This window comes from Heteronotia binoei, chromosome 5, assembly GCF_032191835.1.
Source record: "Heteronotia binoei isolate CCM8104 ecotype False Entrance Well chromosome 5, APGP_CSIRO_Hbin_v1, whole genome shotgun sequence".
NCBI lineage: Eukaryota > Metazoa > Chordata > Lepidosauria > Squamata > Gekkonidae > Heteronotia > Heteronotia binoei.
Window position 1 is genome coordinate 18407462 of NC_083227.1, and position 17962 is coordinate 18425423.

General features: G+C 45.6%; 1 protein-coding gene across 1 annotated transcript; it reads right to left on the reverse strand.

The window, feature by feature from the left end:
- LOC132571415 (complement C4-B-like) lies at positions 1–14613 on the reverse strand. The gene is made up of 6 exons (XM_060238208.1): positions 14514–14613; positions 8522–8714; positions 3011–3200; positions 1725–1795; positions 1503–1598; positions 1–81 (listed from the first exon to the last, which is right to left on the reverse strand). Exons 1-5 carry the CDS (start codon positions 14588–14590, stop codon positions 1503–1505), a joined length of 627 nt encoding a protein of 208 aa, XP_060094191.1. The 5' UTR covers positions 14591–14613; the 3' UTR covers positions 1–81.
- Between the last annotated feature and the right edge of the window lie 3349 nt (positions 14614–17962).

Below are 17962 nucleotides of genomic sequence, written 5' to 3' on the forward strand. Positions count from 1 at the left end.
TATTTCTTCACCTCAAACTCTGTGGTTGTGTTGGAATCTGGCACGTTGGTAAACAGGGCTGTGATTCGCCAAATGCCAGGCCTGGAGAAAAAAGATTTAAAAAACAGCAGGGACAAATTGAGCCAGTGCATTGACCAGAACTCAGAAAACTAGTTCTGCAGGCCGAAGGGTGTTCTGGCCTTGTGTTAGAGGGGTTGTGTCTCAGTGGTAGAGCAACTGCTTGGCACACCAAAGGTCCCAGGTTCAATCCCAAGCATCCGCTGCTAAATGGACCAGATAGGAGGTGTTGTGGAAGATCTCAGCCTGAGACCCTGGAGAGCCAACGCCAGTGTGAGTAGACAATACTGACCTTGATGAGCCAAGGCTTAGCAGGTTAAGGCGGCTTCATGTGTAAATACAGTGGTGCCAGTTCGCCTATTATGGCAAGCAACCCCCTGTTTCTAGCCCACCAGGCTCCTGCTGATGCTGATGGAGTAGGGAGAGCATGCTTTATCAAGTGCTCACTCACCCCCTCTTCCAGCACTTGAAAAGGCACCAGAAAGGGGGGTGGGGAAGAAGAGCTTCATGCTGGCCTGGCAGAATTTTAAAATCTGTTTTAAATGGCACCAGCATCCTCATGGTAGCCACAAAGCAGAAGACGACTTGGTTTCATACCCTGTTTTTCTCTACCCCAAGGAGTCTCAAAGCAGTTTACGATCTCCTTCATTTTCTCTCCCCACAACAGGCACCTTGTGAGGTAGATGGGGCAGAGAGAACCGGAACTGACTCAAGGTCTCCCAGCAGGCTTCATGCAGATGAAGAATGAGGACTCCAATCCGCTTGTCCAGATTAGAGTCCACCACTCTTAACCACTATACCACACTGGCGCTCGAAAATGCCATCACACCCAGTTTGGCTCTCAGTTACTATGCCAGGGGTCCCCAACTTTTTGAGCCTGTGGGTACCTGTAGAAGTCTGACACAGAATGGTGGGTGCACCCAGAAAGTGGCTGTCACAAAAGGTGGAGCCAGCCACACAATGACTGCCACAGTGAAGATCTGCGCACCCAATCACACTTCCAGTGACCAATCAGAATCCTTGATGGACAAAAGCACTCCCTAGACCCATCTATTTTCTAAAAACGCTTGGCAGGCACCAAGGAAGGCATTGGCAGCACTATGGAGTGCATGGGCACCACACTGAGGACTGCTGTACCCAGGGGTTTTTTAATAGAAAGAGCCCAGCAGGAACTCATTTGCATATCAGGCCACACCCCCTTTTGTCCCCATTGTTTCACACAGGGCTTTTTGTAGAAAAAGCCCAGCAGAAACTCATTTGCATTTCAGACCACACCCCCTGATGCCAAGCCAGCCAGAACTGCGTTCCTGTGCAGCTCTGCCTGTACCATGTTGTGGAGGCAAAAAGGGCTGGCTTAGCCTGAAACTTGTGGAATCCTTCTGTCTGAAGCAGCTGCCTGTTGTGTGGGTGGGACCAGCCCTCATTACATAGCTGGTGAAACTTACTCAGAGATGGGAGGGATTGTCAGTTGATCCTTTATCACAGCATCCATCGCCGCACAGCGCACGCTGATCTTTCCGGACCTGAAGTCCCCACGGGTTCTAAGGGCAAGAGAAAGGGAGAGGGTTTTTTTTAATGGCTTCATTATTAAAGAATCAAGGTTTCCCCAAGCTGCAACAAGAATTTTTCATCAACCAGCAAAGAAACTAGGACAGCTTCCAAGTTACCTGCACAGTGATGATGACAGGCTCAAAGGTTGGCCGCAGCTTGTGGTCCAGGGCAAAGATTTGGAAATTCACTGGAACGAAAGGATCAAAAAATGAGGGTGAGGAAGACAGTAAAGGCAAATCCAGAGCCAGTCAGCCACTGTGTTACTTTTCCCTTTTTTTCTGTATTAAAACATTACAATCATGATTTACTTATTAAATAGTCAGAATAGCTATGAGATATTTTTGTCATTTACGACAAGAGGATTGTGTGAGGTTTTTAAAATCTATACAGGCAACATGTGAACACATGAAGCTGCCTTATACTGAATTGTCCCATCAGTCCATCAAGGTCAGTATTGCCTACTCAGGCTGGCAGCAGCTCTCCAGGGTCTCAGGTTGAGGCCTTCCCCATCACCTCCTACCTGCTGGAGATTAGCCCTGGGACCTTCTACATGCAAAGCAGCGGCTCTACCAATGAGCTACAGACCTCTCTGATCAAATCATTTACAATACAACAATTTAGTGAGCTGGTGACTGTTATGTGTACTCTGCTAGTGTCATTGAATCATGAATCAGATTTTTTTTATTCATAGCCCATGTGTCTTGCTAAATCAATGTTATGTATCACTCAAACTAAGAGATCTATCTATCTATCTATCTATCTATCTATCTATCTATCTATCTATCTATCTATCTATCTATCTATCTATCTATCTATCTATCTATCTATCTATCTATCTATCGTCTGTCCAGGGGGGGGGTTGTAGGAAAAGCCCAGCAGGAACTCATTTGCATATTAGGCCATGTCACCAGTGTTTCACACAGGGCTTTTTTGTAGAAAAAGCCCAATGGGAAAGTATTTGCATATTAGGCCACACCCCCTGGCACCAAGCCAGTCGGAACTGCATTCCTGTGCGTTCCTGCTAAAAAAAAAAGCCATTTCTCATTCTTTCAGCTTAGTTTAGGTTAGTTTAGCTTAGCTATTGAGTCCAGCAGGATGGCATTTGCAAGAAGAAGAACAGTGTGGGGAAAGAAAAGAGCTCTTTAATCCTTTTCTCTCTGGAAAAGCCACACCCAAGCAACTGTTACTCCTCCTGAGGAATACTTATAGCATCTGTATTCTACCCCACCCACCCCGCAAAGCAGTGGAGGAGCAACTATGGACAGCCCAGAATCCAACAGATACAGCCGCTGCTTTCTGAAGACTCTTTTGGATAACACAGCCTGCCAAGGTGGGGGATGGAGGGGGAGAATGACAAAGAGAACATTGTGCAACTGTTTGGAGGGGCAGAGGTGGGACTCACCCATTTCCCCAGGGGTATAGATGGGCTTGTCTGTTTGTATAAACAGGTACCCTTGGCGAGCGCTCCAACGCAGGTTGAGGGTTTGAATGCCATTGGAACTGGGGAGGTTAGAGCTGTGAGCGACAAGCTGGATGTAACGGTCCCTTCTCTGGGTAGACAAGCCGCACTGCACAAAATGATCATGGGTCACCTGAGAGAACGAGAAAGGGAAGGAAACTGAGAAGAGGAGGAGACTCGGGGCAAAGGCTCCTACAGAAACAGCAGGAAATCTTTCAGGATGGAGTATTGTTGACTGCAGGCAAGGTTTCTCATAAAACTTGGTGTGAAATCCCTGCGCGTAGAAAATGAACGTATCAAAGGGAAAGCTAGACCAGAACACTTCTCACTGTCCAGGGAAGGTTTTGTTGTTGTTTGTATTGAAGTACAATCAGTGATGCAATTTCCATTTTCAGCCTCAAGTGACAGGATCTATCAGGGTTACCAAGTCCAAGAAATACCTGGGGACTTTGGGGCTGGGCAAGAAGACTTTGGGGGTGAAGCCAGGAGACATTGGGGGTGGAGTCAGGAGCAAAGGGAGTTCTGGCCATCACATTTAAAGGGATCACACATCTTTTAAATGCCTTCCCTCCATTGGAATAATAGGGGCACCTTCTTTGGGGGCTCATAGAATTGGACCCCCTAGTTCAATTTTTTTTAAACTTGGAGGGTCATTTGGGGAGAGGCTCTGAATGCTATATTGAAAATTTGGAGCTTCTATCTCAAAAAACAGCTCCCCCAGAGCCCCAGATACCACATATCAATTCTCCATCATACCCTATGGGAATCGGTCTCCATGAGGAATAATAATGCAATGCTCAGCAGACATTTTCCCCAGCCCCCGCTTTCTGATGACCCTGAAGTGGGGGAGGGCCTTCAAACTGGGGGATCCCCTGCCCCCACCTGGGGATTGGCAACCCTAGGATCTATGCACAATCTATCAACTGTTATGCTGTTAGACTGCATGAGACCAAAGACAGGAGCAATAAATAAATAAATCCCCATTTTGGGAGCCAGGGTAACGGCTGAACACAGCTCCAGAGCTGAAAATGACCTGAAACTCACCTTGTCCAACCTTTGGTAATTTTGAAAGCAGTCTTGGCCACTTATATGAACATTTCTGAAAATATTTCAAAACTATGACCCCTTTCAAACAGATTTTGTTTTAGTAGTTGGTTGCTAATGGGTTGGGGGGTTGTTATTTCAAACAGACCCTTTTTAGCAACCAGCTGCCAATGGATTTTATTTACCTTTTCATATAAAGCTGCTTGTATCCAGTTAGCAAAGCATGGTCTCCTTTCCCTTTCCCTCCCCACAGCAGACACCCTGTGAAGTAGGTGGGGCTGAGAGAGCTCTGAAAGAACTGCTCTTGAGCAGAACAGCTCTGAGAGAGTTATAACAGACCCAAGGTCACTCCAGCAGTGGAGTGGGGAATCAAACCCAGTTCTTCAGATTATAGTCCGTGCACTTAACCACTACCGCAAACATAAAGTTTACAAGCACACACTTTTGTGATCTAACTGGGACAATTTACTCATGGGAGTTGCTGAATGCAACCACCTGCACTATTTCAACCAACTTCTTCAGACTGACAGGAAAATGAAAGCAGAGTAGCCTTGGAGGTGGAGTTTTTCTCCGTCCCATAATCAGGGTCTAGTGAATTCTTTAGTATCCCTTTTACTATGCAGATGACTTCTGAAACAAATGCAAAAAACTATAGGGATTGTGCTGGTGCTGGCTTCTCTTCCTTTCTCACAGGCTTCACATACTCACCAGGAAGACCCATGTGGCTCTGCCTGCTTCCCCACCCCGCAACTTTAGTCTTGCTAAGATTTAAAGGCATATACACACCTTTCAAAACACAAGCAGTTTACAAGTTTCTAAACCTTCAGAGATGGAAAGGCTCATCATGGCTCTTGCGGTGGGGGTTCCCCCGCCAGACACCTGGCTGGTGGCAGGGAGAAACCTGAAGAACCAGGCGACCTCCTGCAGGGACATGGGAGCTGGTGGTAGAACCTAGAGTCCCACAGTACAAAGCAGATTATATAAAGGCTAACAAAACTGTGGGAAAATAACAAGTAAGTACTGAAAATAAGTTTGTAAATATAAATGATTGTTCAGAGAACATTTCAAAAATCCATTTTGAAATGGATTTCAAAGTCCATTTTGAAATGGATTTCAAATTTCGCATGCAGTCAGTTCTGGTTTTTCCAGAATATTCCTTTTCACTTTCAAAGATGTTGTACTAAAACCTTCATCTTTTGTGCAAGCTTTAAATGCAATGGGTAACCATCAGCTTCCGACAGTAAAGCCGCCTGTAGTACTGTTTCAGAAAATACCTTTGTCAAAGTGACGTATCCCACTCATCAAAACAAAACAAAACGCTTCATATAGCATTAGCGCGGGAGAGTTTTCAGTGGAGTTAAGACATCTGCTGCTGTAACACTGAAGTGCTATATTGGTTTAGTGCTACAGTGCTCAACTTGGAAAAATTTTTAAAAGTATGGGGGGGCGGAGTGCAAGGAAGACTGCACCATGAAAAGGGTGGGTAGAAAAACCAGCATTGTAGGGAGTGCTATGGACATTTTAAACAGCACACCGCAGAGATTTAGAAGTGCCACAAAGAGGTGAAAATGGAAGAAAGCAGTTTACACTTCACTAACTGGACACAAGCAGCTTTACATGAACAGGTAAATAAAATCCATTAGCAGCCAGTTGCTAAAAAGGTTGTGTCTGAAATGACACAAAAAAACCATTAGCAACCTGCTACTAAAATGGATTGCAAAGGCTGTTTTAAAGGGACCATTATTGCTGCGTCATTGGATTGGGCCTAGTTTTCCTGGCAGTAAGTCCCCCATACCCCCTGTCGTTTGGTACCTGGAAAACCTGGCTACAAGAGGCAAGGCCAACCAGAAAATGTCAGGAGTTCAAACTCTTCATAACTCTTCCAGTATTTCATATTTCAGTCGGAAGGTGTGCTTAACGGCATGCCTTTTAAAATGAACATAAGGTTTTAAAACATTTTCTCACATTGCCTCAAGAGTCATGCAGTGAAAATCTCTGTACTGTGGTAGCAGCTGTCAAAGCAAGGTTGTTGTGTTGTTGTTTTTTAATGTCTGCACAGCCAGTCAACTCTCCAATGGCCAGCCAGACGCCTAGCTGGGCAAAAGCCCCACCTGTCTACACTTACTTTCTAAAAACACTTAGCGGGTGCCAGGAAAGCGGTCAGCAGTTGCCATGGTAGCCATAGACACCATGCTGGGGATTCCTGGCCTACAAACTGCCAACCCCTCCCCTACAAATCATTCCCTTTCAGCTTTTTCAACTGTTTCTCTCACATTGTTCTCACAGCAGTGCTTTACTTATGAGCAGCTCTCCTTGGGAAGTTAGCAGGAGAAGGGAGGGAGTCCTCCTTTCTTCTGGTTCCCCCCTGTGCCTGTATGTCTGTAAGTAAAAAGAGTGTCCTGTTTCACAGCCTTGCTGATTGGCACTGGATCACTGAGAGGGTAATTTAAATTAACAAGTTGAGAAATGACAATAAATCAGGGGTATAGGGATGACAACAAAAGTTCATGAAATCTGTTTACCTAAGCCTGACCCTCAGGGTTCAAGTGCTAACAGCATAATTGCCCTGTAGCACTAACACTGCTGCTATTCAAGGTGGGATGATCAGGAACCGGCTCATAGCCCTGAACCTGAGGAAACCAGGTATGAAGCTGGAGGTTTTGCCATTGAGGTTTGTGCATTGTTTTTCTCTTTAATTAGCAGGACACCCATTAGAACTGAGGTCCTGGCTTGCAGGGTGAGTTCCCCTCATGCCATTGCTTGGGGGGAGGGCTTCTGGTGTCCTGGCCCCACTGATGGACCTCCTGATGGCACCTGGGGTTTTTTGGCCACTGTGTGACACAGAGTGTTGGACTGGATGGGTCATTGGCCTGATCCAACATGGTTTTTCTTACGTTCATTTGTCACATGTCTGACATGAAGCTGCCTTACAGTGAATTAAGATATTCAGTATAAATTCTTTCCCCTTTCTTCTCCAGAATCGTTTTGATTGGTCCTGTTTTCAGTATTCATTGTAATACCTGGCGCTAATGTGATATATATATATATATATATATATATATATATTTTACTACTGAGGAAGGCCAAATTGGCTGAAACATGTATGGTTTGAGTGATGTATGTTTTCTGCTTCATAATTTTTATCCTGCTCTGAGGCTACTATTGGGCCTACATCTGTTATTTATCTTTGCTCGCATTGTTCATGTTTTTCCTAGGAATCTTTGCTGTTAGGTTCAAATGCCGTTATTGTATCTTTGTAACCTGTTTACTGATTGACAGAAATGTTTGTTTTAATTGTACTTGTAATCAGCCTTGAGTCCCAGTGAGAAACACGGACTCCAAATGCAAATTGTCATCTTTATCCCCAGCTAGGGCTGCCAAGTCCCTGCCCCCGTGTGGGATGCCTTGCCTGAAGCTACCACTGTCCCCCAGTGATCAGCTGACCAGCCAGGGGATTTATCTACCTCAGGGGAAGGCCTAACTCAGTGTGGCAGCAATGTCACTGAAAATTATGTTGCCATGTCACTGCCACAGCAAGCTAGGCCGTCCCCCCACACTGCCAGTAAGTCCTTTCCTGCCCCCCCCCCCCAGTTGCAAGGAAGGACATGACAACCCTATTCCCAGCACAGGTCTTAATTTCACACACACCCTTTCTAGAGTACTATACTTTCAAACAGGGGTTTTCTTGGTAGAAAAAGCCAAGCATGAACTCATTTGCATATTAGGCCACACCCCCTGACCGCACCATTGTTCCATACAGGGTTTTTTTGTGGGAAAAGCCCAGCAGGAACTCATTTGCATATTGGCCACACCCATGACCCCCCCCCCCCCCCAAGCCAACCAGGACTGCATTCCTGTGCGTTCCTGCTCAAAAAAAGCCCTGCTTTTAAAGATATTCTTCCCCCTCTACAGCTTCAAGAAAATGATGGCCTCCAGGTGTCTGGCCCACTTGCAAATGGCTCTCTGTACATACCTGGAAAGGAGAAGAGTTGGTTTTATACCCTGCCCTTCACTACCTGAAGGAGTCTCAGAGCAGCTTACAATCACCTTTCACTCTTCTCCCCACAACAGACACCCTAGGTGGGGCTGAGAGCTCTGAAAGAACTGTGACTCACCCAAGTTCACCCAGCAAGTTTCATGAGGAGGAGTGGGGAATTAAATGCAGTTCTCCAGATTAACCACTACACCAAAATTGGCTCTCAGCCCTTCCAGATGTTTTGGGGCAAATCATGCTCTTCACCAACAGAGATTTACACTGCATATTCTCATTTCAGTGACTGAATAACATTCTGGGGCCAAGTAGTGCCCAATGATAATGTTCACAGAAGAGTTTCCACAGGATGTAGAGATGCTCTTCCCTCAGGGGACAGAAGTAGGAATCACTTCCCCATAAAAACTGATGTCTCCTACCTTCAGAGTAACTTTTTCCAGGAAGCTGTCGGGCTTTAGCTTGAACTGCACCTCAGTAGAGCATTTCACACTCGCGTCGTTCTCATTCTGGAAATAGACTGTGCCCGAGAGCCCAGAGGGGGCTCCTTCGACCTGAAGCACGACCCCCACCTCTGCCCCTATAGGTACCACACTGGGGGTTACCATCAGCAACCTGCAGAGTGGGCAGAGACAGAATTCTTTTAGACCACCAGCATCCCATCTTTGAATTAGTAGGTGTTTTGCATGTTTAATTAAAAGCCCCGTGGCGCAGAGTGGTAAAGCTGCAGTACTGCAGTCGTAGCCCTCTGCTCACGACCTGAGTTCGATTCCAGCAGAAGCTGTGTTCAGATAGCCGGCTCCAGGTTGACTCAGCCTTCCATCCTTCCGAGGTTGGTAAAATGAGTACCCAGCTTGCTTGGGGGAAAGTGTAGATGACTGGGGAAGGCAATGGCAATCCACCCCATAAAAAAGTCTGCCGTGAAAACGTTGTGAAAGCAACGTCACCCCAGAGTCGAAAACGATTGGTGCTTGCACAGGGGACTACCCTTTTTTTAACTTGCATGTTTATGTGGAACAGTTTCTCTTGAAAGGGGGGGGGAAGGGTTCTTCTAAGGCAGGAGTGCAAATAAAATGCATCTATTTGTGTGTCATCTCGAGACATTAAAAGTCTTGCCCATCCAGTTCCAAAAATGTAAGCTGGAATTTTAGCTTGTTGGCTAAAATTTTAGCTTGTTGGCTTCTATGTTCAGAGGCAGTTGCCAGGTCCAATTCAAGAAATATCTGGGGACTTTGGGGGGGGGGAGCCAGGAGAATTTGGGGGTGCAGCCAGAAGCAAGGGAGTGGTAAGCATAATTGAACTCCAAAGGGAGTTCTGGTCATCACATTTAAAGGGACCGCACACCTTTAAAATGCCTTCCCTCCATTGGAAATAATGAAGGATAGAGGCACCTTCTTTGGGGGCTCATAGAATTGGGCCCCTTGGCCCAATCTTTTTGAAGATTTGGAGAGCCTTTTGAGGAGAGTCATCAGATGCTGTGCTGAAAATTTGGTGCCCCTAGAGCCCCAGATACCCACGGATCAATTCTCCATTATACCCTCTGGGAATCAGTCTGCATAGGGAATAATGGAGTGCCCAGCAGACATTTCCCTCTCCCCACCACCACTGCTTTCTGATGACCCTGAAGATGGGGGAGGGCCTCCAAACTGGGGGATCCCCTGTCCCCACCTGGGAATTGGCAACCCTAAGTAAACCTCTTGATTCCAGTGTCAGGAGGCAGCATCCTCGCCCTATGTGCACTGTTGATGGATCTCCAGAGGGACTGGTTGGCCACTGTGTGTGACAGGATGTTGGTCCACTGATCTGATCCAGAAGGGCTCTTCTTTTGTTCTTATAAAAGGGGATTCAATAGTCCATGGAGGATAAGTCTATCAGTGGCTACTAGCCATGGTGACTGAGGGGAACCTCCACATTCAGAGGCACTAAACCTCTGAACTGAACATTGCTGATTGGATCCAGCAGGGCTCTTCTAATGGCCACAACAGTTATTATGTCTCTTACAGTAGCATCCTATGCAGAGTTATACCATTCTATACCCATTATCATCATTGGACTAAGGGTAATACTTTATTTAGGATTGCATTGCCAGTGGTTTAAGACAGGTACATTGCTTCTGTACACAGGTGTTCCCTTTGCCTATCCTGCCTCATGTTCTTCTCAGCACATCTGTTCAAAGTCTGACAGTTAAGTTACCAGGAGCACACTTTTTTTCCAGGCAGGGCTGGACTTGCCACTAGGCAAATTAGGTGATTTCCTAGGGTGCTGTACTTTTGGAGCACCAAATTCAGCACCCCCCATGTAACTCGGTGAGGTTATCAGTGAGGGGGGGGGCACCAGGTTAGCCTTGCCTAGGTCTGGCCCTGTTTCCAGGATTAAAATTGGACACACATTTGCACATTGAAGAAAGTTAAGAGGAGACATGATAGAGGTTGATAAAAAAATATGGAAAAGGTGAAGAAAGTGGAGGGAGTTATTCCTCCATCTCCGATAATACAAGCTCAGAGGCACTCAATGAAGTTGCTGAGAAACAGGTTCAGGACAGACAAAAAGAAACATTCCTTTGTGCAATGAGCAAATAAAATTGTAGAGTTTGCTGCCAGTAGATGTAATGATAGAACCAGAACCAATGGGTTGAAATTACATCAAAAGAGTTTCCGGCTCAACATTACGAAGAACTTCCTGACCGTTAATCTACTTTGTGAGCTACTGGCATTAAAGTTGTGAGCTACTGATATTAAAGTTGTGAGCTGCTACATAAATTAGTGTGCTCTGGGGTCATCCGTCTTGAGCTAAGACAAAAATGTGTGAGCTGGAGGCTAAAAATCTGTGAGCTAGCTCACATTAACTCAACTTAGAGGGAACACTGGCGGGGATCCTGATGGTGGAGAGTAGCTTAAAATGTTTTAAATAAAATTAATGAAATAAATGATGTTATGATGAGATTTATGCCACTATGAATAAAAGGGAGAGGGGGGGATCTTCTTTCATAATTAGTACTTCACCCAACAGCTCAGCAAGACAATGGTTATATTAGGGCTTTTTAGTAGAAAACCTCCCAGCAGGAACTTATTTGCATATTAGGCCACACCCCCTGAAGCCAAGCCAGCTTGAACTGAGTTCTTGTGCATTCCTGCTAAAAAAAAAAAAAAAAAGCCCTGGTTATGTTCTAAATTCAAACCAGTAAATTCTTTCTACCCCATTACAGATTGTTCACCTTCCTTTATTTTGTTTAGTGTTTTTTTGAATTCAAAAAATTGTGGTGGATGGTACTAAATTTCCAACATTTTGCAACACAGATATTTGCTGTGGTCTGTAGCAATGGCCCAATTCCATGACCTCATTTCCTAACAAAACACCATTAACATAACCTTATAATAAAAAAATTAGAATTTCCAGTATTACGTAACTAATAGGTTTTTAAAAGAAATGCTGTTTTGGTGGAAGGAGAGTCTTATTTTTGGCTAATCGCACTGTAAATGCACAAAAATCTTACAAAATACTCTCCAGATTCTCCAATTTTCCCTTTGGGCCAGACTAAACCCTTCATGGCAACATGAATAAACAAATGCAAAACCGTATACTAAAATAACTTTAAGCATGATCACACATTATAAACCAGGGCTTTTTTTGAGCAGGAATGCACAGGAACGCAGTTCCGGCTGGCTTGGCATCAGGAGGTGTGGCCTGATATGCAAATGAGCTCATGCTAAGCTTTCCCTCAAAAAAAGTCCCGTGTGAAACAATGGTGGTCAGGGGGCATGGCTTAATATGCAAATGAGTTCATGCTGGGCTTTTTCTACAAAAAAAACCCCTGTTATAAACTATCCACAAGTTAGCACTGCCAACCCTGGGCACAGAAACACCTACAAATTTGGGGCCTGCAGGTTGCCAACCTCCGCGTGGTAGCTGGAGATCTTCTGCTATTACAACTGATCTCCAGGTGACGCAGATCAGTTCCCCAGGAGAAAATGGCTGCCTTGGAAAGTGGACTCTTATTACACCCCGCTGAAGCCTCTTCCTTCCTCAAACTTCACCCTCCTCAGGCTCCACCCCCCAAATCTCCCATGTATTTCCAACCCAGAGCTGGCAACCCTAGGAGGGTAGTGGGAGGGCACTATAGAGTTTTTACCCAAATCCTCGAGCATCCCTGGCACATGCCCAGTGCGATGACATCACTTCTGGGTGACATCATCGCGCTACATGCTCTGTGTGTGTGAGAATTATCCCACCCCTCCACCAAAGCCAAGGTAAGACTTGGCAACCCTAAGGGGAACTGATCTCTGTCGTCTGGAGGTCAGTTGTATTTCCAGGAATTCTCCAGCAACCACCTGGAGATTAGCAGCCCTCGTTACACATGACACGTTATTTACCGAAAATGAATTTGAACTTGCTGATATGTAAATAGATAGATTCAAGAGGGTAGCCGTGTTGGTCAGAAGGAACAGAACAAAGTTGGAGTCCAGTGGCACCTTTAAGACCAACAAAGTTTAATTCTGGTTATCAACTTTTGTGTGTATGCTTATACCCAGAATTAAACTTTGTTGGTCTTAACCACTGGACTCAGACTTTGTTCTATATAGACAGAAGCAGACAAATACACACATGCACACACACAGAGAGGGCTTTTTTGAGCAGGAACACAGTTCCTGCTGGCTTGTCATCAGGGGTGTAGCCTAATATGCAAATGAGTTCCTGCTGGGCTTTTTCTGCAAAAAAGCCCTGTGTGAAACAATAGTGACACCAGGGGTGTGTGCCCTAATATGCAAACGAGTTCCTGCTGGGCTTTTTCTACTAAAAAGAAGCCCTGGATATACAGATATAAACTGTTAGCAACATATCAAATAAACAATATTGAACAATCCTGGAACAGAAGAATAATGTCGTTTTCAGCTACAAGACAGCTGCATCTAGGGATCTGAAAATTAAGACACACCAAAAACACACACACACACACAACCATGAATTCTCATGGAAGGGGGAAACTTATTAGAGCTCATGAAGAAGGAGCAATGTATATAAGAAAAAGGAAAGGAAAGGTCCCCTGGGCAAGCACCAGTCGTTTCCGACTCTGAGGTGACATTGCTTTCACAGCGTTTTCACGGCAGACTTTTTACAGGATGCCTTCCCCAGTCATCTACACTTCCCCCCCACCCCCAGCAAGCTGGGGACTTATTTTACCGACCTCGGAAGGATGGAAGGCTAAGTCAACCTCGAGCCGGCTACCTGAAAACCCAGCTTCCACTGGGAATCAAACTCAGGTCGTGACTCGTGAGCAGAGCTTGGGGACTGCAGTGCTGCAGCTTTAACACTGCGCCACGGGGCTCCTTATAATGTATATAAGTGGGGGGCAAACTTGCCACTGAGGGAGGACCCAATTGAATTTCTCAGTCAAGTTGGCTTGCCGTGAGGAGGCGCTATGCAAACAGTGAGAGGGATTCATCCTAACAAAAAAGCACTTCAGAAAAACTGTTGTTGTTGCCTTCCCCTCCCCCCCCCATTCAGGATGCAGAGGGATTTCTCTCCCTCAAGCCGAACTACCATTCTCCTCCTCCCTCCCAGTCAGCATTTCTCTCGATTTCCCGCACCATTGAAACACACGCTCAGCAAGAGCTCAGAGGCTGCCAATGCCAACAATATGGAGAAAGGGGAAAGATATCCAGCCCTCTTAAGAGACCCATGGGGACATTTTTTTCGGGGCGACGCTATTTACCTCCACACTTCACCCTCCCATTTCCTCCCATTAATCCGCTGTTGAGGGGGTAGGGCTTTCCGCCCCCCCTCCAAGTTGTTGACAACCTACTTCTACAGTGTTTTTGTTGATTTTATCTTGACCCAATACCCATGAAGAATTAGCATTCCTTGGCCCCAAGAGATCCTCTACCTCAATAAGAGTGTTTCTCGATATTTTGTTAAACAGAGGAAGAGCTTGAACATTGTCAACCAAATGACTGACGCAGCAACTTTTAAAACTGTATTTTATCTTGTTTCTTCCCATTTTGGGTCTGAAGCAGTCCAGCTAAACCACAACACACTTCATACACAATTCAAAACTGCAAAAACTCTGTCACAGAATTTAGGCAAGTTTAAAAGAGAGTGACAGCTTCCTAAATTCTTAGGTTTAGAACGGTTTACTCAGTGTAGGGTTTCATTGTTAGTCATCCACAGTCCCCAGCTACCTTAAAATAAAGCAAACTGCCCACTACTTTTGTGCCTGTGACCCCCCTCAGCGACAGGCCTAAATCCAACTGGTGAAGTGTTATCCAGCAAGGAGGTGCAGAGATGCATAAAACTTTACCAGCTGCACTTGAGCTCTGCAGCTACTAAAGGCAGTAGAATCCTGCCATAAAACCCAGAAGCCAGAGTATGGGTCCTTCCTCTACATAATGCCCCCCACCTACAACCCCCCATTTTCACCTTGGAGCTTGTTGGCTCACGGTTACCAAAGCCCCCATCCATGATAGCCAAAGTGGTAGCCACTTGCCAGGAGACATCTCGGGGCTCGGTCTCTCCAAGACAGGCTGCAAATGTATTCTGAAACTGAAAAGCCTGGGCTTTTGCAATTAAATGTGGGGTGGGGAAAATATTTGCATGCTGTGAAATTTAATGAGGGGAAAGCACCGCTTTGAAAGTGGAGTCAGATATTTTGGAAAGACTTCTCGAGAAACAGAAAATGAATTACTTTCTCTTTCCGGACTGAAGAAAGTCTGAGGAAGTGCAGGCCTGCCTGTGGCGTATTAGTGTGATCCCAGATGTGCGAGAGAGAGACAGACAATACAAGAAGATTCTACCCATTTTCCTGTCAGCGTGAAAAGTCTTACTTCACTGCCAAGGCCTTTCAGTCTACTGTTTTCCTGCTTTCGTACAAGGAATCTATGTGGCCTAGTGGCACCTTTAAGACCAACAAAAGTTTTATTCTAGGCGTAAGCTTTCGTGTGCATGCACACTGCATGCACACTTCTTCAGATGCTGAGAAAGGGAAATCACACTTCTGAAAACTCCCTCCCCATGTCAAATAAAAGTCCAGGCAGACAGAGAAGTGGCACAGCAAAGAAAGCAAAAAATATAACCACACTCCCTGAAGAGTGGTTTTCTACTAAGAAGGGAAGTGATTAGTACCGCCCACTCTTTTTTGTTGTAAGTATACAATATAACTGAGTAGCTCTCAAAGATTTCAACTGTGGAGGAGGAGGAGCTGTTCGGATTGCCAGGTCCCGCACCCAGTGGAGAAGCTATGCAAAGTAGGGACTTGTCCATATTGATCTTGGCAGTGAGTGAATAGGCCAACCTGAACCCACCTGGTGTTTGTTACCTGGCAGTAAGTCCCAATTTATCATTCAGGTAAGGCTGCTGAGTATCTCAATACTTTCCTGTCTTAACATTTCCTGTTTTACATCCCACCAATCAAAGAACTTGGGTCCCAACAAAAAGCGCACTTTCTGAGAAGAGTGTTTGAGTCCAGTGGCACCTTTAAGGCCAACAAATTTTAACTCTGGGTATAAGCTTTAGTGTGCGCATTCACACTTCTGAATCTGATGGCACAGGTCCTCTGCAGGGCCAGCAACAGGGTACAGAGGCCAAGGCCTTCTCCTGAGGTTGCCTCCTGGCTCTGGGAGTCAAAGGTTTGCTGCACCTGAATGTGAAGTTTCCCTCAGCCACCATGGTAAGTAGCCACTGATAGGCCCACGCTGCCTGGGTGCAATCTGCTTTCGTCATCTTTCTGGGAAGCCCCAAGTCTGGGTGGGGTTTCCCCCGCCCAGGAGGTTCTCTCAACCCACCAGCCCACATTTTCTCCAGGAGAGCTGATCTCTGCCAGCTAAAGATCAGCTGTAAAAGCAGGAGGCTGGTAACTGCTTGCCTTCCTGACTTGCAGCTCTCAAACATCTGATGTTTATTCTATGTGGCTCTTACATTAAGCAAGTTTGGCCACCCCTGGCCTAGATGATACCCTCCAAATAATAGAAACTGAAGTTTAGGGCATAATTATTATTTTTATTGACTTTATACTAGTCAATGGGGATCTCAACTCAAGTGGCTTACGTTGCTCTCCTCTCCTCCATCGTATCCTTTCAACATCTGCATGAGGTAGGGTTGCCAGCCTCCTCATGTTTTGCTCAACCTTGGCTGTGTTTCCCTTGTTTCGTTGCCAAACCTCCAGGTGATGGCAGGAGATCTCGGCTATTACAACTGATCTCCAGGCGACAGAAATCCATTCACCTGGAGAAAATGGTCACTTTGGTAGATGGACTCTTTTCCTCTTCTCTCCAGCTGAATCCCAAAATGGTCACTGACTCACTGTCCGACCCTCGGAGACAGGGAACTCCCAGTAACGGCATGAGAAAATTGGCAGAGTCACCTCCCCTTATCCATTAGCAGAAATTTCATGTGGCATCCAGACCAGTATTTGGTCCATAGAGAGGTCTTGTCTGATATCCCATTTCTCTCCTTCCTTCCTTCCTTCCTTCCTTCCTTCCTTCCTTCCTTCCTTCCTTCCTTCCTTCCTTCCTTCCTTCCTTCCTTCCTTCCTTCCTTCCTTCCTTCCTTCCTTCCTTCCTTCCCCTTAATAGATACGTTATCTCATTTGTGAATGTGTGAAACTACCTGGAGGAATTCCATCTTGAAATCCAAACTACCATCCCAGAGGAATGGAGTTATATGTACACTTGTCTGCTCTTTCAGGTTTCGGCTGGTCTTGTTTGCATTGTCATATCACTGTACAGTAGGTATTTCCTACATCAGTTACAGCCAGAGGTGATTTATTTAAAGTTACATTGCACACCATTAGTTGTATAGATTCCATGCTGGATAACTTCACAACCCTACGCAAATAGGGTGAGTTGTGGTTCAGTGGTAGAACATCTGTTTGGCAAGCAGAAGGTCCCTGGTTCAGTCCTTAAAAGAACCAGGCAATAAGTAGGTAATGTGAAAGACCTCTACTTCAGTTGGAGATCCTGGAAAGGCACTATCTGTCTGTGTAGACTGAATTAACCTGGATGGATCAATAGACTTACAGTGCAATCCTATTAGCAGGAGTAAGCCCCACTGGATAAGATGGGACTTAGTTCTGAGTATGTTGTTGTTGTTGATGTTCAGTCGAACAGTCGAGTCCGACTCTTTGCAACCCCATGGACAAAGTCACACCAGGCCCTCCTGTCTTCCACTATCCTCCGAAGTCTGCTCAAATTCATGTTTGTTACATCAGTAACGCTGTCCAGCCATCTCATCTTGTGCCTTCTTCTTTTGCCTTCTGTCTTTCCCAGCATCAGGATCTTCTCCAGGGAGTGCTCCCTTCTAATTTGGTGGCCAAAGTATTTGAGCTCCAGCTTCAGCATCTGATGTTCCAGGGAACAGTCAGGGTTGATTTCCCTTAGGACTGACTGATTTGATCTTCCTGCAGTCCAAGGGACTCTCAAGATTCTTCTCCAGCACCACAGCAAAAGCATCTATTCTTCTGCGTTCGGCCTTCCTTATGGTCCAGCTCTCACAGCCATTCATTACTACTGGGAATACCATCACTTTGACTATACGGATTTTTGTTGGTAGGGTGATGTCTCTACTTTTTATTATACTGCCCAGGTTCACCATAGCTGTCCTCCCAAGGAGCAAACGTCTTTTAATTTCATGGCTACAGTCACCATCTGCAGTGATCTTGGATCCCAGAAAGGTGAAGTCTGTCACTACTTCCATGTCTTCCCCTTCTATTTGCCATGGTGTGATGGGGCCGGATGCCATGATCTTAGTTTTTTTTATGTTGAGTTTCAAGCCTACTTTTGTGCTCTCCTCTTTCACCCAACAAGAGGTTCTTTAGGTCCTCATCACTTTCTGCCATTAGAGTGGTATCATCTGCATATCTGAGGTTGTTGATG